We start from the raw sequence: 26781 nt of genomic DNA on the forward strand, positions 1-26781 counted from the left end.
ACACATTTCGCGAACTCTCTTCTCCTTTTCACCCCTCTCCCTTTCAACCCAAATTATCTTCTCTTTCTCCTCGTCTCCAATTTACCTATTTGCACTTTTTTCTTCTCTTGCCGCATTATTCTTTAATCGTGGATGTGATAAAATGTTTCTTATTTCTTAACTTTATTTATTTTAAAATTTCATTCAAATATTTTACATTTTAAAATCAGAAAATAAGAGTAAAATGAAGATAGTTGATACATATAAGGAGAAGAGTGTATCATTTAAATTTAGTAAAATTTTAAATTAAATGAAACATCACAAGTAAAATTAATTTTATAATAATGTAGACATAGATTAGTTATCTTTTGCAGCAATATATAGATATAAATTAATTTCTCAATGAAAATTTAAAATTCATAATTTTAGTAACACGGACTTAACTCAGCCACTTATTATCAGTTGATACTTGATATATGGGTTCCATGGCTTTAATGAATTTTTTTAGCCGATTATTACTTTAATGGTAAAGATGTAAATAAATAATTAAAATAAATATACTCTCTGTTCCAATGCAAATAAATATAGTGGTCGAATGCATATTTTGTTCCAAATTTCCAATAAGAGCTAGGTAGGACCATACTCTAGCAAAATAATTAGAAATGATGGTGGGAGAACACTTTTATGTTATTAAAAAAAAAATTGCAAATAAATAATTCAAATAACATAAAAAGAAGGTATTATACTTTATAAAATGTATTGGGGCTGAATGGTCATTTGACTATGAGTGGGTCCGAGAAGGAGAAGCACAGGAGACGCCACATAAATACTTGACGTGGCAGCACAAGTTCTCCGATCAACGCCCGTCGGAATAGAATAGAGTCATCGATATCGTTTCTCTCTCTCTCTCTCTCTCTAGGGTTTCTTCAGAGGTTTGCATGCTTTCTCTTGTTTGTTTTTTCTTTGTTATCTCTGTCTTTCTTTTAGGTTTATTTGTTTATTTCATGTGTAGATTCAACCTTTGTTTGCCTATTAGAGCTGGAAATGGACGTAGCAGCGACCGCCGTCCGATCACCGGCAACTCCTTCGATCGTATTAGGAAGACCGAGGAATGGACCCTGCTTAGCTCGGTTTGGTTCCAATTTTCGGTTCTCCGGTAAGGTATGAAATCGCAGTTGCTGTGATTACGTGTTCTGTTTGTTATGCTTGATATGATGATGGATTGATGGTTGTTGAGATAATATCTGACTGTCTGTCGGTAGTTTATTTCGCTTGGAATTAGGAACCCACTGTTTAGAATTGGAACGAACGCCTTAATGCTTTTTTAATGAATTGAGTTTTCAAAGTCCAACCAATTAAGTTGCAATTGCACGCATAAAGAGATTAGTTTCATTCTTTCTGATTGTTCTTCATGTTTGGCAGCTTTGCACCTCTGTATCTATCCCCAAGCAAGGTCATAGGAGGCTCTCTTTTGGAAGTAGAAGAGGCTTAGTAGTCAGAGCTGTATCGTCTCGGGACTCATCTGAATCAAGTGCCAAGATTGCTCCTCTTCGGCTGGAATCCCCAATTGGGCAGTTTCTTTCTCAGATTTTGATAAATCACCCGCATCTTGTGCCTGCTGCGGTAGACCAGCAGCTTGAGCAGCTCCAAACTGACCGTGATGCTGATAAACAAAAGGAAGATCCTTCTGCTTCAGGCACTGATTTAGTTTTGTACAGGTTTGTTGCATACGTGATGATATCTGTTATTCTGCCCATTTTATTTCATTGTTGCTAATAAATCTCGGAAGTTACATTCTTGCTTATTGTTATAATTTCGATGAAAGGAAATCCATTTGGTGGCTTCTAAACTACAAAATATTTTTATGTATTTTACAGTTTAGATTTTACTATATAGTATCATAAAAATTTGTCTGGTGCCGCATATTTAATTTTTGTGCCACTTTTTGTCGAATGAATGGGTATCAGTCATGGGAGATTATGTATTATGGGTATCAATCATGGGTAATCCTGTATTAATGGGGAATATTTAATAAATAGGGGAGATGGAAAGAGAGAATAGAAGAGAAAGGAAGGGGGGGGGGGGGGGGGTATGGAGCACAGTAGAAGCCTATTGAGAGGTTAGAAATTGGGAGTTGGGACACGGAAAGCCTTGGAACATTGTTTCTTTCATTTTTCTTTTCTCATACTGTTTTCCTTAATTCCACAAGGATATCAGTAGTCAATAATACAATATTCAATCATCAATTATTCCATACGGTTGAATCCTTTTATTCTAATACCTCTTTCCACTGTTTTCTAAATCTGAAAGTGTTTGTGTTAAAACAAGTCGGCTGTTGACCATTGTTCTTGCTTCCAAACTTCAGGAGAATTTCCGAGGTGAAGGCTAATGAAAGGAGGAAAGCTCTGGAAGAGATCTTGTACGCTCTGGTGGTGCAGAAGTTCATGGATGCTAATATTTCTCTGATACCCTCCATAACCCCTGATACATCTGGTATAGTTGATTCGTGGCCTAACACCAATGGGAAACTTGAGCAGCTTCACTCACCTGAAGCATATGAGATGATCCATAACCACTTGTCTCTCATTCTGGGCAACAGAGTAGGAGATTTAACATCCATTGCTCAAATCAGCAAACTCAGGGTAGGGCAGGTCTATGCAGCATCAGTGATGTATGGTTACTTTCTCAAGCGAGTTGACCAAAGGTTCCAACTGGAGAAGACTATGAAAATTCTTCCAGAAGAGAATAGTGTTCATCAAACTGTCATGGATGATACAAGGCCTGGTAGTGGAGAGGGAGCTTCTCAAGTTATGTCTCATCCTGAATTATCTACCTGGTCTGGTGGTGACATCAGTCCTGGTGGATTTGGCTATGGTATAAAGCCGACCAGGTTGCGTAACTATGTGATGTCCTTTGACGGTGATACCCTACAGAGATATGCAACAATAAGATCCAAAGAGGCTGTGAGCATTATTGAGAAGCACACAGAGGCATTGTTTGGAAGACCTGAAATCGTCATAACACCTGAGGGGGCAATCGATTCTTCAAAGGATGAAAACATCAAAATTAGCTTTGGTGGTTTAAAGAGACTTGTTTTAGAGGCTGTGACTTTTGGCTCTTTTCTCTGGGATGTCGAGAGCTACGTGGACTCAAGGTACCATTTTGTCTTAAACTGAGTTCGGCTTTCTTCCATACATCCCAAGGCATAGTTTATTGGGGATTGGTACTGACTAATGGAGTATAATTTAATGTAACTAATAAAAATCCAAATATTGTTCACTAATTGATCTGTATATACTATATAGTGATAGTGGCTCTGGATTTCATTAATGAAGGGAAGGTTATCTTCAAGGTAGATATTTACTTAGTTATTTACCCTTTTTGTTACCCGAAACAAATCCTTACAGATAAAGTTGCTGCTTTTGTGATTGTCATGTTGTATAATGGTTGGGTGTTACCTGTTGGAGGTTATGAGTTTGAGAGAGAAGGGTTTAGAGGTGCTTGAAGTATTATACCAAGAGACATCAAGTTTGGAATGTTCAACAGTGTTACCTCCAGCTTAGGAAACCCTAGATATAATACAAGCTATTGGGCTCCAGCTCATATGGACCCAAATAATCATGCTTTCCCTTATTGGGCTTATATGTGAACATACTATTGGATTATATTATTAATATACCCAACATTACCTCTCTTTCCCCTTTTCTATCTGGTTAAGGTGGCTTAATTTGCTATGTAGGTATTGCACCATACTGTTTGTTTATATGAGATTATGGGTTTGCTTGGTCGAGTAGGTGATGAGCTTGAAAAGAGAGGTCCCAATGAAAATGACTTCTTACTGAAGTGAATTTTATTTTCTACTGTAACTGTAACATAGTTTTGTTATATATAACAAAGTATAAAGTCATTTTTATTGCAAATATTGTAACTTTTCACATTCTACTAGCTCAATCAAGCAGCCCCACCCCTTATGGCTTGATGCTGGTGGTTATGATGTCTGCATCTGGATGGTGTTCGGGGCTAAGCAGCTTTAGCCTTCGCTCGGGTCGCTTGGCCCAACCCCAACTCAGAATTGGAACACACTGTCCAACATTTCCCCCTATTAAGAACTGGAATAATGGAAAATGCTGCTTTTTGGCACATGGATTACATCACACTTCTATTGTGTGGAATCAATTTTCCCCCAACGCATAGGGAATTCTACGGAAGTTACCAGTGTTTTAGAAAGAAGTTACAACATTTTTATTTTTATTTTTAAAAAGAGTAGCTTTCCGTATAAGTTTTACATTCAGTAATAACACGATTTTAGGAAATCTTTTCAAAATATATTGAATAAATCACTCTTTTTTGTTAATGTATTTTAAGTTTATTCATAGACTTTTCATTTATTATAAAAATTATAAAAGCTTCCTTATATTTTTAGAAACAAATGCCACAATTACCTATGAAATGAATTATCTTACTTATTTTTTTTGGGTAAACATTATCTTACTTATTAGATGGAGTAATTTTATGTTGAATATTTATTAAATTTATCAAAAACGATCTTTTAATTTTTTCAATCTTTTAATCTTTTTCTCCTTACAATTTTTTTTCGGTAAACACTCCTTACAATATTATACTATAATATTTCTGTCAAATTCAAAAACACACTATATGTTATCATTATTATTATTAGATTCAATTTTCTTGACACACTTACAGTATAATACTGTTTCCTTTTTATTTTACTATTCTAATATTTTCTTAAAAAATTAACCTAATGTTTATTTTATATTTTATATTTATTATTTTTATTAAAACACATTTTCACTTTTTAACATAATTATACTATATGCTATGACTATTACATGATCAATTTTATTTTTTACCTGCACTCAGACTTTGTCTTTTTAAATATCTTTATTCCATTATTTTCTTTTAAAACTAATATGTATTTGATGATATTAAATAATTCTCAAGACAATTTTATGATAGAATATAGATAGATGCTGTCAGAATTAATAGATTCATCAAATGCTGATGGCTCATGAATATTTTGCGATTGCTAAATTTCCCTACTCTTATCCAACTTTTTTTTTTTTTTGGTATCCTACTCTTATACAACTTTAATTATTGGGAGAAAATACCTTCTTTTTTATTTTTGTGTGATAAGAAAAACTGAATGAATTAAATGTTTAATTTAATGCTCAACTGAAAATTCAGCTACATAAGTTATAAGTATATTAGCTAATAAATACTAGGTGGTGCCACATTAGCATGGACGGAGTCAAAAAAATTTTCTGAGCGGCCAAAGGTTAATATATTTAAAATATTGTATTGGTCTTTTTTGTATTTTCATTAATCCTTGACATAGGTTAGTAGGAGTATTTAAAATTTTCATTTCTAAATATTTTAGTACATTATGCTTAATTTATTTTTCAATTTAACTCTTCTATATGTTTGAAAAAAAATATTATAAAATTATTAAAGTGACATTCAATAAATACTTTAAGTTTTTGTGTTGAATTGATTATTTATATGATAAGTTCTCACTACACTACTGTAACACCCGTTCTAGAACCGATTTGTTATCATTGATTTATGATATTAAGCACAGTTACAATCACATTGGTTCAATTAAAAATCAGGATAGATTTTTCTTTATCTTTTTAAAACCTAACTTATTTTTTCTTTTGAACAACGCCGAATTTAAAATAACCAGTTACGCGACCATAACTGTATGACATTGGGGAATAATTAAAACTAAGCTTAATATCTCATTCTTATTTTGTTCTAGTTCAATACTAAACTATCTTCACTTTTTATTAAATTAGGAATTCTATACTTCTCATCTCACACTATGTTATAGATCTCTCTGTTAGCTTCACGTGGGTTCAAACCACGCTCAAATCGGAGATCTGTAGCTCGAGTTATGCTAATTTTACTAAACTATGTGCATGTTGTTTTCGGGATACGCGCAAGCGCTCAACTGGGTGCTCAAGTGCCCAAATACAGAGAATTTTTCCATCGTCAAGTTTTTCAGCACACTTGAGCATCCAGAGACAAAGAATTTCACTTGATTTCACTCCAAAAGAGGTCAAGGAGTGATCACCCCTTCACTTTTCAAAAATAACTATCAATATTATATTTATAATGTTTGATCAGTCATACTTAACAATACGTAGCATCATATTGTTACAAGAGTTATTTATGTTTTTTTTCCCTAACTTTCCTAAATGGTAATTTTATTAAATTAGTTTAAAAAATATAAAAATATGAAATAATGGAAAGATATATAAGAAGTGTATTTGTAAAAAGTAGATTTAAACATAATATATTTTTTAGTCAATTTCAAATATATTTAATGTCTATCTAAATATCAATATATAAAATCAAATGAATAAGATATGAATAGTTGAATTAAGATTTGAAAATTGGAGAAAAAAATTAAAATATGATAAAATTGAATTTGTTTTCTAATCATTCTCAAATAGATTTGATGTCTATTTGAATATTAATATCAATATATAATAAATAAAATTAATTTTATTTTGTAGTCATTCTAATTAATTTGAATTTTTATATTATATTGTATTTCCGTTCATGTATATATTTTGAGTATTTCTATTACTGTAGAAACTAAATTTAATGTCAATAAATATATTTACATTTTGTTTGTCTAGGCTGTTGAAAAAGAAGCAAGAAATTGAATTATGAGTTTGACAACTTTCATATATAACGTTTTGCATTTTAAGAAGCTAAGGGTGTGCATGATAACCATTCTATTCCCTAGCACTATTTTTGAAAAAAAACAATTCTTTTCTATTTCTGTGCCTTAGAACAGTTTCGGAGAAAAAAATGGGTTTCATAACATGTTTTATTTTTGTTTCGAGAATGTGAATTATGTTTGATAACACAACAAATAATATAATAAAAAATAATTCCTATTAAATATAAATTTTTTTTGTATCATCACTTTCTTTTTCATATGGTGTGGTTGTGGTGGTGGTGGCGGCGGGAGTGGTGGAGGTGGTTGTGACAATAGTGGCTGCGGTGATGGCAGTAGTAATGGTGGCAGCGGCGGCAGTAGTGGTAACGATGATGGTGGTGGAGGTGAGGCAGTGGCTACGACAATGGTGGTGGCGGTTGTGGTTGGTGGCGGCGACAATAGTAGCGGTGGCATGATGATGGTAGTTGTTGTTGGAAATCGACAATCACACAGAATCGAGAAAACAGAAAAAGAGATAAGAGTAGAGAGATTGACACGATGATTTACCCTGGTTCACCCAATATAGGCTACGTCCAGCTTGTCTGTACTATAATCACCTCACCGCCACTCGTTACAAGTCTCTCGGTTTACAAGGCAAATATAAATAGGATTACAATAAACCCTAACAGCAGCTATTCATGGGCCCAAGCCCAAACTGCTAAGAAAATTACAATAGAAACAGAGGCCTAAACATTACCTAGCCTCCAGTTGCCTTTCTGCTGACCCCGACAATTAGGGCCAACATCATCATGTGAAGTATGAGCCATACCCAACAGTTGTGATGCCATCATGGTGGCATTGGTGGCGGCGACGACAATGGTAGCAGTGGCATGGTGATGGTGGTTGTGATGCCATCATGGTGGTGGTGGTGGTGGTGGCAGTGGTAATGGTGGTGGTGACGGTGGTGGCTGTGATGGTAGTGGTGGCGATGGCGTGGTGGTGGTGGTGGTGGTGTGACAGTGGTGGCTGTGACGGTGGTGGTGGTGGTTGGTGGCGACGGTGGTGATGGTGACGGTAGTGACTGTGATGATGGTGGCGGTGGGTGGCGACGGTAACAGTAGTGGCTGCAGCAATGGTAGCGGTGATTGGTGACGGTGGTGGTGGCGGTGGCGTAGTGATGGCGGTGGTTGCGATGATGGTGGTGACGGTGACGATGATAGTGGTGGTGGTGGTGACGGTGACATGGTGGTAGTAATGAGTGGAGGTGGCGGTGGCATTGTGGTGGCGGGGGGTGGTGATGACGGCACTAGTGGTACGACGGTGGCGGCGGTCGTGTCGAGATGATGGTGGTGGTGGTGATGACGGTAGAGGTGGAGAGTGATTGAGAGAAATAAGTGTTTCTCATTTTGTGCTCGGAAACAAAAAAGCAAAAAAAATTGATTCTTTTTTCTGTTCCCCAGTAGGGTTGGCAAAAACGTGTCAATCTGTTAGGTTGGCTCGTAACCCACCAAAAATGAGCCTGGTTGGGTTGATAAAAATGAGCTGCCAACCCGACCCGTGCCAACCCGCGGGTCAAACGAGCCAGCTCGCGGGTTGAGATATATATTTTTTTTTATAAAAAATACAAAATATAATATATAAAAATGGACAAAATCCACACATACTGTAATCATTTTTCTTCCTTCTCTAGACCTAAGTCCCTAATCTTCTCACATCCCTGTCAATTTTATATTGTTAGGTTGTGCTGACGCTGTTTGGTTCAAATATCTTACCTAATTGGTATCAAGTCGTTTTGATTGTTTCTTGATGTTGATGCAAATTCGTGGGTGGGCGTGATGGTTCAGCATATTGTCCCTTAAGCAAGTGGTTGGGGGTTCGAACCCCAACTCTTGTGAATGGAAAGCATTCCGTGGCCAGCTCTTTATCGGTTTGTGCGCTGACCGGGGGCGAGGGATTAGTCTCATGGCTATCGGCTGTGAGGATACCTGGATGTAATCCAAAAAAAAAAAATATATTTTGCTTGTATTTCTCACTTTGTAACGTTTTGTTTAAGCTGATGGAAGCCACATAGCTTATGCATTAATATCAAAGAGTTATTTAAATAGGCTGAAAACGAACCAACCCGCGAGCCAATTTTTGAGCTATTTTTTCAAGCCAATTCACGAGCCATATTTTTTAGCCAACCCGGGAGCCAACCCTAACCCGTCTCGGGTCGGGTCGGGTTGGATTTTCTGGCTCATTTTTTTTTCCGAGCCAACCCTAACCCGACTCGTTTTTTCGGGTTGAATGCGGGTTGGGCCAGGTCGGCCCGTTTTGCCAACCTTATTCCCCAGCACAAAAATTAAACAGGTTCATTCCGAGAACAAAATAATAAACTGATTTTATTAAACGAGTTTTCTATCCATTTCTGTTCCCGAGAATAGAAATTAAAAAAAAAATGAAAACTGAATTTCCTTTACTTCAGAAATTTTAATACCAATTTCCAGCAATATCCCAAAGGATCAAAACATTAATACCAATTTTAACATAAATCGAAGCCCAAACGCAACACAAGACTTGAAAATATCAAAATTTCTAAAATACTACAAATTAAATAGTCATGTTATTAAGTAAACTTGAATGTTGAGGCTATTAAAGCCCATTTGGTTATTCCAAACGGGCCTTCAATATTGCTTACGTCAGATAGCCCGGAATGGAAAATGGATATTGTTTAGGTTTCTGTGTAAGCCGACCAGGCTTGCCTGACTTTAAAAATATGATAACCTGATTATATCTTCAGCATTACTCGAGTATTGCTTTTAATGATGTATATCTAAAATGTTATTGATTTTTAATATATAATGCCTTTCCACGTGGAAATTATGCTGAATTTTAATTTAAATATGAAAGAGAATGATGGTTGGCTTAGCTTGAGTTTAGTTAGTACCTGTTTGGATTAACTAGAAGGTAGTATAAATATAAGTTAGGCCAAACAGGTTTTGATAAAAGTTCTTATAATGAAAGCTCCTTTTTTTATAATGAGGAAAAAAGCTGAAAGCTAAAAGCTCCCAGAAGAAGCTTTTTTTTAAACTCTTATATGTTTTTCTTAAATTATGTGTTTTTTTTAAATTGAAGAGTTATAAAGATAGAGAGAGATAATTTTTTTGAAATATGTACTGTTAAGTTAAATTTTTTATGTAATTATCCAACAATTTTTAACTTTTTTTTTTTTACTTTAACTTATAAGTAGTTTGTAGCTTTTTTTAACCTTCGCTTATTTTTTATGCTTTTATCTTTTAAAAATAAATATTTTTTTCTAAACTTAAAATAAGTTAATCCAAACACTTAAGAAGAAAGTTCACAAGCATGTCAATCAATATCTGCAATATTTGTTCCACGCCTTCCACCCAATCATTGAGTTGTGATGTTGATGGCTGCGTACAAACCCGCACTTTTATTTGGAAAAATGTACTATTCCTCTTATATATAGGTAGTATTATTAAAAATTCAAATGCTTGAAAACAGATTTACCCAACTTAAATGGCTCCCAGTATAGTGTGAATTGAATTTGTCAATTCATTTAAATATATGAAGTTCATTCAGATCACTTGCCTCAATGCAAGCATAGGCTATGGTTCCAATTTTTTCTATAGAAAGTCTAGCAAATCAAGTCATAAAGCAATAAATGACAGAAGGAATAGTTATTAGTTTTTCACAATTAGCATGTATTTAGTCTCACTTTTTAAATAAGAGATACAGTCCAACTCATAGAACCGTGTTTCTCAGACAGAGGAACTGCATATCTCGTGGAACATGAATTGGTTGAAATCTACCTTTGATTTCATCTACCTGTATAATTGTGCTGTGAAGAGATAGACACAAGGGAAGTTTTAATATGAGAAAACCATTGGAAAGATAAAAGAGAGAGTTACCATGTGCATAACGAATAAAGGTGACAGAAAAATCTTAAAATCACATAAAAAAATAGGCCACAACTTGTGTCATGTTTCAGTGCAGTGCAGTGCATGAATCTGCCAATTAATGCCGTTGAATTCATGCACGTAGCTAGACAGATCACTGCCTCACGTAAGCTCACCTCCAATCATTTATGATAACTTTAAAATAATTCTGGTGGGTCTTTGTGACTATAATTTATAAACACGATTTTGTCTTTTTTTATAGGGAAACCAAATTGTTGAGCTTGTTGAACAAAATAAAAAAAATGCCAAGTGTAGAAATCTCCTTTCTCTAATTGTACTGGTAGTAAGCAGTAGCACTATCTATATATGCTTAATTCATAAATAAAATTAATTTAAATTCAATTTGTGCCGGATATATTATCCAATTTTAACTCACAAAGTATTGGGCTTATCCTTTATTAATTAAAGAAAAAATCTTAGAACTACTTTTGACAACCATCATGTATAGGAGGGGTCAGCACTCTCATTCATGAAGGACCATGTAAATATTCTATTTTATATATTACGAGTCTATGACTATATATGCATGGTTGATAGTTACTTGAGTATTGGAATGTCTTGCAGCTACGTGATCTCCTTGTCCTTCTAGAACACATGAAAGAACATCCTTTTGCAATCGCCATAAAACAAACTCTATGGAAGCTTAAGCACAGCCATAATCTGTTCAGCTTATTTATAACTATTACAAAATTTAGTTTTAATCTTATGATTTTACAAAAAATATTAAAATTAAATTCTTTTAAACTTATACGCATGACTAACTTTGAAATATTGAAAAAATATTTTTGATAAGTTGACAACAAAATCATAGTAATATTTAAGCAATTTGTATTATCATTCTACTTTCTGTCGCTCATATTTTGAATAGCAATCATGACTCTTTCTGAAATATTGTATATTATCATTATTGCTTTTTTAGGTTTTTATTTTCGATGTTTTTATGAAAAATTATATTGGAATTCAGAAAATAGAAAACTAGAAGCTGTGAGATTCTTCAATCAGTGACCAACAATAAAAAAAATTATTCTATTAATTTCTTTAATTTCATCAAGGAAAATATTTTTCTCATGTTACATGAAATTTTTTATCTCATGTTATACACACATCGAAATTCGAGTCAGCATTTTTTTTCTTTTAATTGTGAGACCCACCTAATTATGTTTCTACATAAGACGATGTTATCTCATGTAACATGAGAAAAATATTGCCCTTTCATCAATTGTTAAATAGTCCCTATAGTTTTAAAATATGTAAATGAGTCCTTAAACCTTTGAAAAATTTCTAAGTAAATTCTTACTTGCCAATTACATTAAGATTCCGTTAACCATGAATAAAAATTATAAGAACCTATTTGAAAATTCATATAAATTACGACTATGAAATTAAGTTTTTTTTTTTTTTGGGTCAAATAGGTCCTTGTAGTTTATACGAGTTTTCAAATATGTTATTATAAGCAAAATTTTCCGGAGTCTCAACATTATCATTTGATAGAGACCCAATTACAAATTTTTAAAAAACTAGAGTCTTAAATTTAAAATTTAAAATTATAAGGATTTATTTGTATAATTAGTAAAATTTCACAATGTAGTTTTTTATTCATTGCGTGGAACATACATTGTAACGATAAAAAAATTTATTTAAGAACAAATAATATTATCGAATCATCACTAATTTTAAATTTAATTATAAAAATTACAATGAGATAATATTCGGGAGTTTAATTATAAACATAAAAAGGAAATTTAATTTCTCCGCACCAATAATACATCCATGAACAATGGTTATTTTATATTAATTGTGAAAAATATTGATAATTTTAAAAATTACATATTTGCTTTATTTATTAAAATAAAATAAAAGCAAACACTAAATAAAATGAAAACCATAAATAATTTACATAAACAAAAAAAATTACGAATAAAATTTTTGGCTTGATCGTAGTAATCTCGCTCCATAATATGATGGAGAACAGTCCAAGACACATTGACCTTTAAAAAGTAAATATAGGTTGCTCAATCTTAATTTTTTTTAAAAGAATTTTTTATTACATTCATTATACTTTTAATTTTTAAGAAAATAAAGCATATAAAATTATAAAAGAAAACTCCTAATTTATCTATCAATGTGTAAAAAAATAAGTAAAAGATAAAAAAAACATAAATGCGTCGAACTTGAGTCAAAAAGGAAAAATTATATTTACAAACTTTTTATTTATAAATTTTTACAAATTACATTATATCTGACCGATAATACTCTACTATACTCTTGAATAGAGTATTATCACTTAGGTAGTGTTTGGTTGAGGATAAATTTTTTAATACTAGGAAAATATAAATACTAAAGATCTGGGGTAAAAGTTAGTTAGATAGGAAAGTTTTAAAAAAGTTGTTTGGTTGGGCAAAATTTTACCAGAAAAATTGAATTAAATTTCTGAATGTGTGTTTGGTTGAAGATAAAATATTGATGGGAAAACTTAATAAAATTACAAAACTATCCTCGTAAAAATGAGACCGTTTTATTACATCCTTTGAACCACAATAGGGGTAAACTTGACATGCCATTCATCAGTTTTTTCACTTATCCAGTTTTGAAGAGAAATTCCATATCTTCAAACGCTTTCTCTACAGCGAAGATATCCAATTTTTGATCCTCTTCTTGGTTTGCTAGGAAAGCTCTTTGACGGGAAAAAAAACTAAAAACCTTCAAGCAAACGTGGTTTTATTAGATACCCACATGCAGATATCCATCCATATTTTCACTTTTCTCCAACCAAGACACAATGTAATTTGTAAATTTATAAAAAAAATTTGTCAATATAACAAAATTAAAATGAAAAAACTTGTGTAAAAGCCGAGAAGTTACTCGACAGCCAATCTGACTCGCAACCCAAATTCTCTTTACTATTTGTCATATCATATCAATGTCCTGGACATATGCATTTTTATTTTATATTTTTAAAATAAGTAAAGGTGAACCTGGTCAAAATAGGGTCATGTCATGACATTGCATCTAAGTTTTTTAGCACGATGATCTTAGAGGCCCCATTATAGATATTTCTACTGTCTATTTCCCTCTCTCGTTTCTTATATTTATTATTTAAGTCGATGAGTAGAGTAGAACAATGATATGCATATCACAGTCACACAGAGAGAGAGAGAGAGAGAGAGAGAGAGAGATGGCTAGTGGTGGTGAAGTGGTGAAGAGAGCAGAGTGTGGTTGCTGTGGGATGTGGGAAGAATGCACAACAGGATACATAAGGGGAGTGCAGGAGCGCTTTTGTGGGGTTTGGGTCTGCGGCCTCTGTCAAGAAGCCATCAAGGATGAGAAAGCACGCTTTGGCAATGCCATCTCCACACAAGCTGCTCTCACTATCCATTCTACCTTTCGGGATACCAAAAACCTTCCTCAACCTCTTCACCTTCCTCGCTCTCTCCTCCAACTTATCAGAAAGATCATGTCTTCCTCCTCATCCCCTTCATCATTTTAACCATGCTTGGCTGTTACTTACATGTCATTTGCTCATGTACATTATTCTATAATATCTGGATATAGTACTCAAGTGTTTCCTGGTTGGCGCTTGCCAAGAAAAAGAAAATGAACAAATCCCATTTATGCTTCGTCTAATGTGAGAGAAAGAGGAGATATTGGAAGCTTTTAATTTCCATTGCTATGTCGAGTATTATCTCTTATCTACATACCTTATCAAGGGTATCCGTATATAGCTAACTATCTTCCTTTCCTAATTCTATTTATCCATGGTGCACAGCAGACCAACTCTGTATCGGGCACTGGGACTGAGCAATTGCTTAATCTACCAATGCTGCCTTAGCCAAAGTTAGAAAATCAAAAAGAAACCAAGCAGAGAAATTATAATGATAATGGAAACAAAAATTTAGCACAAGTTGTATATATATGTATATTATACACAATAATCCTTCATCTGTGTGTCGTGCAGACAAGCAAATACATGAAGTCCTAACAGAAACCGAGTTTGTGTACACATTACTTAGAAAGCACTACGTACTACCTGATTTACAATATCACTAAAGAAAAGATTGGTACTGCTCTTCTATTCAAACATCGTACGGTGAATTTACTCCACATAAAACATCATTGAACATTTTGACTACTGGTTGGGACCTAAAAGTGAGAGAAGAAAAGTCCTGTAATGGCCGGATGTTTCTGAGTGAACTGCATCGTTCAGCGTCTTTTTGTATTTCTTCAAATATTCAGCTTTGATATACTGCAAATCAATCTCTGTCCTTGTTACAATCACCCTTATAAGTTTGGTGTCATCAGTCCCCAAACCTTTCATCGCCTTACGTAAGACCTGCATGGTGGCAAATGTGAAAAGATATCTCCAAATCTCGGCAGTAATAAATTTTAAAAGGTTCACTCTAGGCTTATAGAACCCAGCTAGAATAAAATCAGTACAAGATATTTGCTTTTCGACCATTGGAAGATGACAAAGATCTAGACAATGGAGCACATCACTACAAGCAACACTTATGCAAACAACTATCAGGGTAGTGATAATATATGCCATGCCACCAATGACCAAAAGATACACCCGTTCAAATGACGCCTACTCCTATAAAATAGCCTCTGAAAAAATATGTCACTATTCCTTGTATATCAGAAAGTGCAGATATTGATTCACAAAAATTGCAGAAGTTTAAGTCATACAAAAGGATAAGATTAGCATTTCAGAGGATATCTTTAGTTGCTCTGACTCTGATCACATATGAGAGAGAGAGAGAGAAATTTGTTGATACATTCTTATATAAGTCATGCCAAAAAAATGTATGTACCCCATAGAGATCCATATTGATTGATTATAAATTTAATCACATTTTCAACTATATCATTTGCTCCAAAAATTCAGTGTGAAGTCCAAGTTTAATGATATTACAAGAAGCAACCTAAAGTTGAAGTCAAAGGGAATACCTTTGCGAAATACTTTGCGGGATTCTCAGCACATTGGACTATTGTCAAAAGTGCATGAGCAAAATTCCCTGATGTTTCCTTCTTTACTGCCTGATATAAATTCAGTTTGAATAAGCACCACAAAAAGACCTTGAGAAAGATATAAAGGAAATAAAAGTGGTAAAGTTACCTTCTTCAATGAGTGTCCAAACATGCCATGGTAATAAGAACTTATGGCAGCCAAATGTGCCGCACTCCGTTCACTGAATATTTGCACAAAAGTCTTCTCATCAGTTCCCAGTTTTTTCTCCCCTGCTTTGTAGAGAACCTTCGCATCTTTCTCAGCCATTTCTCTATTAACCTCAGGGCCTTCATGCCGTGGTGTGCTTACATATGCAAGCAAAATCTGAATAAAAGTTTTTAGATAAAGGTATTAGTAACAACAGCTCCATTGTTTGAATATCTGGGAAGGAACTCATAGACGTCATTATTAAAGAAACCAAAAGGTCAAATGAGACAGAATTTTTACATCCAATGGGAAACAATGACAAACAACTGAACAAGGTTTGCCTCAAGAGACAGACACAGTGACACACTTGCACATTACAAATAAACAACCGAAAGTGCCTAACTAATGCCATGCTCTATAACTGGTAGGAGTACTATCATACAAAACGATTATAAGACTTTCAGCTAACAGAGAAATCTTAACGTGACTAATTTGTGATAGCTAAGGTGTCTTTCATGAAAGCCACGCACACAAGGACAGAGATGAAATTCACCTTTTTATGATCCCCAGATGTGTTTCTTTCAATGTCATGTTCAAGATAAACGCCAAATTTGGAATGATATATCTGTCTTAAATATTGTAGCTGGGATGGAGTTCGAGAACATATTACTTCAGTAGCAGTTTCGAGATTTTTGTCCACACTTAGAGACTGCTTAAGGATTATTGCGTCACGTCCGGCAGGGTCATGCATCCAAAGCAGAACTGCAGTCTAATTAAAAGAAAAATACAAGACCAACCATAAATTGTTAGGACTTAGGAAAGTAAAACACAGCCATTTTCACTTGTCTAAATTCCAAGATACATAGAATTTGGTTATTAAATAGAGAAACACATAGGTTAGTCTGTCTGTCCTCAGGAAATGAATAGCGCTATAATTAATGAACGAACTACAATGGAGTTCATGAGAATAACGTCAGTACTGTATAAGTACCTCCAACTTGCCAGAAAGCTCGGAAGATAAGCGTTTGAGAAGTTCCCCAGAATACATTGTTCTGTATTCTTGTTGGATGTAGGCACGCTGTGTAGCATCTCGATGTGCAAGTATATTGATAACAGCGCTAGTATCACACCCAAATCCTGTAAAAGTATAGAATTAGAACAAAAGAAAAAGGTTCCAGGGATGAACATGGCTTCATATATTAAGTTACTAAGAATACTATCAATAGACTTTTCAAGAGCAATCTCTACATGAGAAGAACGCATATGACAATTTTCAATTTTGTGAATGATGTAGTACCAGTAAACATGTAAATGATTAACAAACAAGAACCACGGCAGTAGAGGATTATAGCATGGCTTTAAAGAGGGAAAAAGAGGGAAAAGAAATTAAAAAAGCATTGAGAAAAGCTTATGTATGGAAGAAACGATTTTTGTATACATACCATCCCCGAACCGCGAATGTATACTTTAAGCAATGGTTATACATAATATAAGCTTATATTATGTACATGGTTATACATAATGTATTCTGAGTCGGTTTATGATAAAATTGTCCCATCCCATCCCATGAGACATCAATTGAACCCACTTAAGTAGAATGTATGTATGCCCTACAATATTGCTAATGTTGAACAACTTGGTGGTCAAAATGAAATTTCAGACAAATCATATTACCCAGAGAGAGAGAGAGAGAGAGAGAGAGAGAGAGAGAGTACCCTTGAAAGCAGTGTAAAGTTGTATGGCATCGTCTCTGGGGGAAGGAGGAAGAGGGGGTACGGTGAGGGTAGACATCAGATCAGACTCAAAACTCTTTTTGTTGTTTGTTTTGTTGTTTCACTATGGAATGAATGAATGAATGAATGAATGCAGAAAGAGAAGAGAGTTTGATCAAACCAAACAGCAACACACAATCAGAAAACGACAGAGAAATAAATAAACCAATTCTGATGCCAACCAAACCAATTTTAGGGGATCGGTTCACCTAATTCCATTTAAGAATTCAGGACTAAGTCTTAGCGTTTAAGAAAAGAAAAAAAAAACTGTAATCAGAATCTTTGGTCAAACAACGCGTGTTGGTATGAGAAATTCATTTATAGTTTATCATTAATTAATACTTTAATCTTAACTTTCCGTTTAATGTGAAAGAATATAATATTATTTCATATTCAATTTTAAATTCATAAAACCTTATTTTTCAAAAAGAAGAAGAAGGTAGAACTGTGATTTTATATTTTCGAGAAATAAGATTTCATATAATTCTTTTAATATATTCTTAACTGATTTATAACATGTTATGAGTTTTCTTTTTATCTTAAAATTGATATTGTACCTATATCATAAAGCCTATGATCATGATTAAACACATTAATTATAAGGGAAAATTATTAAAAAATATATTACCAATATTTTTAATCTTAAATATTGCTTTAAAAAATATAATAGCATTATATATATAATATGAAAAAAAAAAATCACTAGCAATACTTTATGTCATTTATATTAATTTACATTCTATTTTATGTCATATCTTTTGCACAATAAAATTGAATCATTTTATAAAACGATGTAATTTTAATTTAGTGTTGTATCGCTTTTCTTGTCATTTTATTTTTAATTACATCAAATATGAAATTTGACTAGGATTTTTATTTTAATTCACCGATTCTTTTTCTTGTTTCTATTTGTATTCAATAAAATTGCATGCAAACATAACATAAAATATGATTACATCAATGCCATGTTATAATTTCAATAAATTAAATGTAGTATATATATCATAAGAGAATTAATCTTTTCATGTAATACGAAGTCGATCGCATGAAAAAATTTAGGAATCCAAATATAAATTACTGATTAGTCAAGCATCATATCATGCATCGAACTATATATGAACAGCAGACGAGGGGATTTGCATAAAAATTAAGAAAAAGTACATAAATTTTTTTTTGGTCACCTAATTCCATTTAAGAATTCAGAACTTGTATTGGCATTTTAAAAAAAATAATTATAATGAGAATATTTGGTCAAACAACGCGTTTTGGTTGGAGATATTAATTTATATTTTGTCATTATTTCATATTTAATCTTAACTTTACTTTAATGTGAAAGAATGAAGTATTATTTCATATTGTTACCAAAAAAAAGTATTATTTCATATTCAATTTTTCATGAGAAATTTTTTATGTTTGTTTATGAAAAAGGAGAGTTTATATTTATCACATTTTTTTTTTACAACCACTTTGTTATGGTTAAATTAAAATCGAATCAACATTGGTCACTTGATATTACCGTTAATTCAAAAATGATGGTAAAAAGTTGTAATGAAAAAGATTATATGTATAACCTCGATCATAAAAAAATATAAAATGACGTCTTTATTTTAAATTATATTTTATGCGTTTAAATAACGTTATTATTATTTTTTAAAAAGAAGAAGGCAGAATTGTGATTTTATTTTTTTTAAGAATTAAGATATAACAAAGATTTTCTTTAATATATTCTTAACTAATTTATAAAATAGTATATGCTATCTTTTTTTTATCTTAAAATTAATATTGTTTCTATATCATAAAGCATATGATCATGATTAAAAACATTAATTACACGGAAAAAGCATTAAAAATATATTACCAATATTCATGGGATATGAGGAAAGGATTCAGTATCGTTGAATTATATATATTATATGAGTAGACATTTTTCTTTTATATATGTAATAAATATGTGGGTTTTATTGAATTTTTTTCTCTCTTATCAATAAAACCCACATGCTTCTTATATATGGAGAAGAAAGATATTTTCTCATGTAATCCTATATATTATAGGTAATATGTCTCCTATGATATAGGAGAGTTTTTTTTATCTCCCGCTGATATAAAAAAAATTGTGAGACGCACAGGAATAAAAAAAATTGATGGCATAGCTTTTGATGGGTATGTTGAAGAAAAAATGTTTCTCCAAGTTATTTATCCAGTATTCTATTAGTAAAAGAAAAAACATGCATACATTAATGTAGCCGGATGAATGTTTCAAGGCATGAAAAAAGGTTTTTTTTTTTTTTTTTTTTTTTTTGACCCTTTTGCCCCTCATTAATTAATTAATAACTAATTTGTCCCTGATTCAGAACTATCCATCAACATGCCCCCTTTTAGTCGACTACCTTGATTTTTTAGTCGAGCAAATGGTCAAAATTCAGAATGTGGACTACACGAAATATAGTTGACTAAAAAAGCATCTTGATCGACTACATTTTTGAGATATTTAGTCGACTAAGGCACGATATTTAGTCGATTAAATATTGACGGATTTGTTTTTTAAAAACCCCCCCATTCGGCAAAGGGGGTGTAGTAAACCTAATCGACTAAGGAGAGCCCCAAACCCCAAATCCGCAGGAGCAGCTGAAGAACGCCCCAAACCCCTCCCTCAGGCGTGTGGATTGCACCAAAATCACGGTCCAAATCGTGAAATCTCAAGGATAGGTAAGGTTTCTTAACTTGCATTGTGTTTTAGGTTTTGAAATTTTTTTTTATTTGTTTGCTGTCCGAATTTTTGAACCCTAATCAAATTTTTTGTTTTAGGTTTTGTAACCCTAATCTACTAAGGTTTATTTTTTTGCATTGTGTGAATTTTTTTGTTTGAAAAGTTTGTATGTGGGAAAAGTTTGCTTTTGGTTTACAGCCCTTATGTTGCAAGTTTTCATTACCATCATGACATGTTTGATATAGTTAAATGCTGACATGTTTCATTGTAGGTACCCTAAACAAATGACGGGCCGCAGAAGACCAAGCGATGAGGGCAATGAGTCACTTGAGAGACGCACCAAGCATAGGCAAGAACGGCCTTCTTCGTCAAGGCCACAAGACGAAGAGCCTGATACTGTTGACCTCCCGTATGGGTACCTGTTTGAGGACGACCCTGCCGTCCACGCTTCATTCGTACGTGACCATTTGAACCGACCGTTATGTTCTCCAAAATCTTTGGATACAACTTTTTTTTTACTAAGGAGGGATTTGAAATTGTGGGGGTGTTGGAGGCGGCACATCTGAGGGTGTTGGCCGAGACCCTATGTCCGTATTCAGAGCTTATGGTGTGGGCCTTCTACCATAATCTCAGCTACGTACAGGGCGAGCTGAAGTCGAGGGTCTGTGGAATAGAGATCATCATGACGGCACCTGTATGGTTGGAGATACTCGGCTATGATTTTGACTCTTCTCAGACTGTGGCGCATGACGCTGATAGTGGTGTAGTACTTCCAGGATATATACGAGAGGATGCCGTGCAGGAGCAGAGAAGAGTCCGTGGGGAACACTTGCACTATACGGTGGGGTTGCTTGTTGTGGAGTCCCGTATACTACACTATGTCCTCACCCACGTTCTGTTTCCGCGATCTTTTAATCATTCCAGGGTGTTGGAACATGACATTCCCATTATGTGGGCTATCCGACATGCCCAGATGGTGAACTGGAGGCACTATATCTGTTGGTTTATGTTTAAGGCCAAACATAAGGGTCATCTTCCATACGCCTGTCTGGTACAGAGGATATTGGTTCACTTTGGTGTTCCCATGGAGACTGAGCTGTTGAAGAAGACCACGGGCTATAATTGCAAGTTCGGAAAGCGTCTATTGGAACAGTGCAAGATTACTAAGAACACAAGATCAGGTGTGTGGGAGTTCAGTGGTATGCCCCAGGTTGAGGTTCCTTATGTTGCCCCAGATGACCACATTGTTGAGCCAGAGGCGGAGGATGAGGAGGAGGAGGAGGATGTGGCTGAGGTTGAGGAGATAGCTGAACCTGAAGGTGGATTTTCATTGCGTGATGTCATGAAGGGCATAAATGCAATGACAAAGAAGATAGGAAAGATGGCGCTGACACATAAAAAATGGAGAAAGAAAGGGAATGAAAGGTTTAGACACATACATGGAAGGTTTAAGGGTGTGGAAGACAGGCTTGCTCGTCTGGAGCTTGCAAGAGGTGGGGAGGTAGCTGAGGCAGTAGGGGATGGGGGTCATGTGTCAAATGAGGACGACTCGGAGACGGACACAAACAGGGATGAGGAGTAGATTTAGGGTTTACATCATGTTATTATGTTTTTTTCATGTATTTCCTTTAAGTTGTTGATGTCCCGTAACTTTTTTTAATGAATGCAGAATTGTTATGTTTTTTGGATCTATGTTATGTTGTGTAATGAATTGAATTCCATTTCAATATTGTATAACTTATGAATGGAACCTTTTTAGCAATTTGATCATCACGGCACAAAACAATAATGAACAGGTCACATTCGTCCATAACACATCGCAGCAAATCAGTATATGTGTTTAAAAAGGCTACATCTTGTATTGTTAACCGTAAACAAACGTTATGACAACATACGACTTCGTTTTAGGAATTTAATGTCCACATCGGTTTTTTGACTCGAAATTATGCTCCCTAAGTCACACTCCCTTAGTGGATCAGTGTAGAGTGGAAAAAAGTGCAAAAAAACATGTGTAAAACAGATTTGGGGTCCTAAACCAACAATTTAGTCGATTAAGTCGACTAAACCAGTACAGGTTAATCGACTAAATTGTTGGTTTTAGGACCCCAAATCTGTTTTACACATGTTTTTTGCACTTTTTTTTGCACTCTACACTGATCCACTAAGGGAGTGTGACTTAGGGAGCATAATATTTCCGAGTCAAAAAACTAAGATGAAGTTAAATTCATACATGGTTTACGTACTGTGTCAAAACGTTGGTGTATGCGCACCAAATCTGCATTGTAACAATTTAAACACATATAAGTTATTAATGTCAGTTGTTATGGACGACTATGACTTGTGGTTCTTATTATTTGGTTCATTCGTACAAATGTTAGTACAAAAGTTCCATTGCACAGACGTTAGTGAGTTATTGAAAATGGCATAGACCTTGGATCCAAACATAGCACCGTCATTACATTCAAATACAAACATCATGACATCAACCCGTTCATTTTTTTCAATTACATGACATTACATCAAATACAAGCATCTTAAACCATAAATGCCTTCTAATCTTAAACCATCAAAACATTAAGCCCCTCCCCTGCTTCCTCCGCAATTCATTTTTGGGTTCGGATTTTGGAGGTTTGGAATTGTGCAATGACAATGATTTCACAATATTAGGGCTGTAGAGATGGTGGGATGAAATACAATCGGATTGAGAGGATTACACATGAACAAAGAGAGCTATTTTAGTTTACACAACAACAACAATCGAAATGAGACCGAAAACATGGAAAATATAGGATTTCAGTCGATATTTAGTCGACTAAATATCGTGCCTTAGTCGACTAAATATCCCAAAAATGTAGTCGATCAAGATGCTTTTCTAGTCGACTATATTTCGTGTAGTCCACATTCTGAATTTTGACCATTTGCTCGACTAAAAAATCAAGGTAGTCGACTAAAAGGGGCAGATTGGTGGATAGTTCTGAATCAGAGACAAATTGATTATTAATTAATTAATGAGGGGTAAAAGGGTCAAAAAGCCCATGAAAAAATATGTTTTATCGCTGCAAACGAAATACGTGTAAAGTGAAGAGATAGACGCATGTCATGTGGTTTGGAAATATCCACGTGTAAAGGTTCAGGACCTCACAGACAGTTAAGAGAAGCTCCGACCTAATATTACACGACATGAGTAATGTGTTGCACCTTCCGGAATGTGGTGCCCCTTGCTTATACAACGTTGTCCCTCGACAAATCCAAATCAAAATCTTCCATTGTTTTTTTCCCTCCATTCAGATCAAAATCAAAGTGAAAGAAACAAAGCTTCTGTCAACTATAGATTGAAGATTCTGAACAAAGAAATTAAGAAAGAATATAAACAAGCTATCGTTGTGCCAAATCCTGGCTGTCCGTTCAATTTCAACAACTGCTATCCTCCTATTGTCCGTTTTTGGGGTTTGAATTTTGAGTTGTTTGATGGTACGTATCAGAAATTAAGGAAGCAAGGAATGGCAACAGTGAAGGGAAAGGAAGGGTCGCTGATTTTGACGTCCGGTGCCAGCGGACGCATCAGGGCATTGTTATCCCTCCGTGCCTTAAGGAACCTGCTTGTGCTCCTCAACGCCCTCGTTTTGCTCCTTCTCTCCCCATTCCGCAAAGGTTCGGTGGTGCGAGTGGCTTTGAAGAGCACTTCCACTTCCACTGCCAGGACTAGGAGGGCCTTGGCCATACGGAGAGTGTTAGAGGACGACGATGCTACTATTCTGAGGCACTACTTCCTCTTCCGAACCAAAAGGGGTCATACCATTTTCACCCAGTCTTGGATTCCGCTCTCTCGTAATTTCAGGTCTCTTTCTTCAACTCCTCCTTCTTTATTTATTTATGGAAATGGATTACTTATATTTCTTTCTTTTCTAAGTTGCTAATTTATTTATGTTATGCAGGGGAGTTGTTCTTCTTATGCATGGACTTAATGAACACAGGTTTGTAATTTAATTTCCTTCCGCTTAATTGCCAACTCATTCTCTTATTCTATTCCTGATCCGTGTGATCCCTACCATTATTCTCTGACAGTGGCAGATATAGTAATTTTGCAAAGCAGCTCAATGCCAATGGCTTCAAGGTTTATGGGATGGATTGGGTTGGTAAGACTTCTCTTTATGACCTTTCATGAATTATCATATGATCAATCGCTCTTGAATTTCCATCCATGGATTTATGCCATGTCTTTTTAGTATGAATAAAACAAAAACGGTGAAAATTTTCTACTGGCTACTTTTATGTCATCGTTGCATATATACTACTTCCCTTAGGCAATCCATAGAAGACAGTGATCGTTTTTTCATATACCTTACAGATCACTGCACTTCAATCTGCGTCTATATTTGGATGTTGCTGGACTGAGTTATTTGGGTTCTCTTTGTGCAATAAAGTAACATTTCAAGCTCCTATTTACAAGTAAGCTTATTTTGTCTGAGAGTATTGTGTCTGACTTGATGATGATTGATGAGAGTATTTTCCCTTGACTTGAAATCTGTCCTGGAAACTTGGATGGTTTATGTTCCACTCTAGTCCTTTTCACCGTTTCAAATATAGCAGTTTATTAGAATATGAAAATTTCAGAAAGTTGGATGTATGTTCTTCACCAGGCCATGCCACGACTTAAAATCTGTCCTGGAAACTTAGATGCTTTATTTTCCACTCTAGTATATTGTGTTTTAATATTTTTTGTCTCCTGTTTATTTGCTCAATTCTGATTTTTATCTGTTCTGTTTACATTTAGGGCATGGTGGAAGTGATGGGATGCATGCTTATGTCCATTCTCTTGATGATGCTGTTTCTGATATGGTATGTTCTGGAACTGGAATCTACAAGACTTTATAGAACAATGTATAGATAAATGGTGTTGTGATTTAAGTATGCACAGTGGGATAGCAGTTAGAGAGAGATGCAGTGGGTAGAAAGTAGTAGTATTTTTAGATTTTATTGCTGATTGAAATGCCTTTGTTCTCATAAAGAATCTTTTCCTTTTGATAAATAGAAAGTATTTCTTGAGAAGATTCTAACAGAAAATCCTGGGCTTCCATGTTTCTGCTTTGGACACTCAACGGGTGCAGCCATTACTCTTAAGGTAATTTTTATAAAAAAGGATTCTTGCAACTATCTAGTGAGGGGCAAAGAAGGTCAAGAAGTATAAATTGATTTAGCTTTGATTTCTATCTTTATGTTAGGCACTGCTTGATCCAGAGGTTGAAGCGCGCATAGCTGGTGCCGTATTGACGTCACCAGCAGTTGGAGTTGCACCTTCTCATCCAATTTTGTTGGTGAGCACAGACTTGATGATCGCGTCCAATTTATCTATTTGATTATGAAAGATACCTTCTGACATATTCACTTTATATGAGAATGCAAAAAACATGGCAGAGTTGGCATATTCATCTCCATGTCTTCTTCGTTGCAGGTACTTGCCCCCATAGTTTCATTTTTGCTGCCAACATATCAATTTAGTTCTGCATATAAGAAGGGGTTGCCAGTGTCTCGAGACCCAGAGGCACTAATTGCTAAATATTCTGATCCGTTAGTATGTACTGGACCTCTTAGAGTACGTACTGGCCATGAAATTCTCAGAATTACAAGCTACTTGCAGCAAAATCTGAGAAAATTGAGAGTTCCATTTTTTGTTCTCCATGGCACTGCTGATTCTGTAACTGATCCCGATGCTTCTCAAAAATTGTATGAAGAAGCCTCCTCATCTGACAAAACTATCAAACTATATGATGGCTACTTACATGACCTGCTCTTCGAACCTGAACGAGATGCTATCACACAGGACATACTTCAATGGTTGAATAGTAGAGTATGAGGTTTGGTAGTGCAGTGGGTGAAAATATCATGAAATTTTTCAACCAATGAAAATTGAAGAAGCATCTTATCCTAGTGAACAATTTCATGGGTTATCCTCCTCTCTGTGTAGAGGAAAGAAAATTGAAGCTGAAGCTACTATAAGATCGAGGCATAAAAATGTTGAAATCCTAAACCAATTATCAGCTCCATTTAGAGTTAGGCAGAGATTTGACACTTTCTCCAATCCAGTTATCAATAGAGCACAGCAAAAATCCACAATTCAATTAGGCCCTTTGGCCTTTAGCTTGTATGACCTTTTCTGATCCCCCTCCCTCTTTGGTCATTTTTGCTGCTATGAAACGAGCTTTTATATTCAAAACATAAGTGAAGGATGAAAGCCAAACATGAGCACCATTTGAAATTATTTCCGACATTGTAAGTAAAATTCATCTAATTAATTCTAGTTGGCATATGCTAAAGTATTCTTAGACTGACATGAGCAGCAATACCTAAAATCAAGATATTGGCATCGTGATGCTTATCTGCTCCTAATGATTAGTTGGCATTGGCCACAATGGGCTCTCGCTGTTGAAGCACAAAGTCATATCATATTGATTATATGACGGCGGCTTTGCAAACGAAATTCGTGGGTGCTAGGGAAGCATATTAAAATTAGACCAAGC

General features: G+C 34.6%; 3 protein-coding genes across 4 annotated transcripts; 2 read left to right on the forward strand and 1 right to left on the reverse strand.

The window, feature by feature from the left end:
- The first annotated feature begins 822 nt into the window (after positions 1 to 822).
- On the forward strand, positions 823 to 3917 carry LOC133297597 (UV-B-induced protein At3g17800, chloroplastic-like). The gene is made up of 4 exons (XM_061496763.1): positions 823 to 911; positions 992 to 1140; positions 1402 to 1697; positions 2345 to 3917. Exons 2-4 carry the CDS (start codon positions 1024 to 1026, stop codon positions 3153 to 3155), a joined length of 1224 nt encoding a protein of 407 aa, XP_061352747.1. The 5' UTR covers positions 823 to 911; positions 992 to 1023; the 3' UTR covers positions 3156 to 3917.
- Positions 3918 to 14530: 10613 nt separating this feature from the next.
- On the reverse strand, positions 14531 to 17746 carry LOC133297598 (annexin D5-like). 2 transcript variants are annotated; one of them, XM_061496764.1, is made up of 6 exons: positions 17500 to 17746; positions 16776 to 16921; positions 16338 to 16553; positions 15746 to 15961; positions 15577 to 15666; positions 14531 to 14959 (listed from the first exon to the last, which is right to left on the reverse strand). In XM_061496764.1, the coding sequence occupies exons 1-6, from the start codon at positions 17573 to 17575 to the stop codon at positions 14756 to 14758; spliced, it is 948 nt and encodes a 315-aa protein (XP_061352748.1). In that variant the 5' UTR covers positions 17576 to 17746; the 3' UTR covers positions 14531 to 14755. The 2 variants fall into 2 exon arrangements, with proteins under 2 accessions (XP_061352748.1, XP_061352749.1); XM_061496765.1 differs by lacking the exon at positions 17500 to 17746 and adding an exon at positions 17082 to 17124.
- Positions 17747 to 23479: 5733 nt separating this feature from the next.
- On the forward strand, positions 23480 to 26563 carry LOC133297596 (uncharacterized). Its single transcript, XM_061496762.1, has 7 exons — positions 23480 to 24101; positions 24199 to 24237; positions 24329 to 24399; positions 25038 to 25102; positions 25296 to 25385; positions 25486 to 25578; positions 25716 to 26563. The coding sequence occupies exons 1-7, from the start codon at positions 23764 to 23766 to the stop codon at positions 26115 to 26117; spliced, it is 1098 nt and encodes a 365-aa protein (XP_061352746.1). The 5' UTR covers positions 23480 to 23763; the 3' UTR covers positions 26118 to 26563.
- The last annotated feature ends 218 nt before the right edge of the window (positions 26564 to 26781 follow it).

This window comes from Gastrolobium bilobum, unplaced genomic scaffold (assembly GCF_033153095.1).
Source record: "Gastrolobium bilobum isolate Gb01-03AN ecotype WA unplaced genomic scaffold, APGP_CSIRO_Gbil_v1 utg89274, whole genome shotgun sequence".
In the NCBI taxonomy this organism is placed as follows: Eukaryota; Viridiplantae; Streptophyta; class Magnoliopsida; order Fabales; family Fabaceae; genus Gastrolobium; species Gastrolobium bilobum.

Excerpts from the sequence above, each read along its gene's own strand:
- LOC133297597 (XM_061496763.1), top strand. The coding sequence starts at position 1,024 with ATGGACGTAGCAGCGACCGCCGTCCGATCACCGGCAACTCCTTCGATC. Across the intron at positions 1,141-1,401 it reads ATTTTCGGTTCTCCGGTAAG|CTTTGCACCTCTGTATCTAT; the intron begins GTATGAAATCGC and ends CATGTTTGGCAG. Across the intron at positions 1,698-2,344 it reads ACTGATTTAGTTTTGTACAG|GAGAATTTCCGAGGTGAAGG; the intron begins GTTTGTTGCATA and ends TCCAAACTTCAG.
- LOC133297598 (XM_061496764.1), bottom strand. The coding sequence starts at position 17,575 with ATGTCTACCCTCACCGTACCCCCTCTTCCTCCTTCCCCCAGAGACGAT. Across the intron at positions 16,554-16,775 it reads AGCTTTCTGGCAAGTTGGAG|ACTGCAGTTCTGCTTTGGAT; the intron begins GTACTTATACAG and ends TCTTTTAATTAG. Across the intron at positions 15,667-15,745 it reads TTGGACACTCATTGAAGAAG|GCAGTAAAGAAGGAAACATC; the intron begins GTAACTTTACCA and ends AATTTATATCAG.
- LOC133297596 (XM_061496762.1), top strand. The coding sequence starts at position 23,764 with ATGGCAACAGTGAAGGGAAAGGAAGGGTCGCTGATTTTGACGTCCGGT. Across the intron at positions 24,102-24,198 it reads CCGCTCTCTCGTAATTTCAG|GGGAGTTGTTCTTCTTATGC; the intron begins GTCTCTTTCTTC and ends TATGTTATGCAG. Across the intron at positions 24,400-25,037 it reads TTATGGGATGGATTGGGTTG|GGCATGGTGGAAGTGATGGG; the intron begins GTAAGACTTCTC and ends GTTTACATTTAG.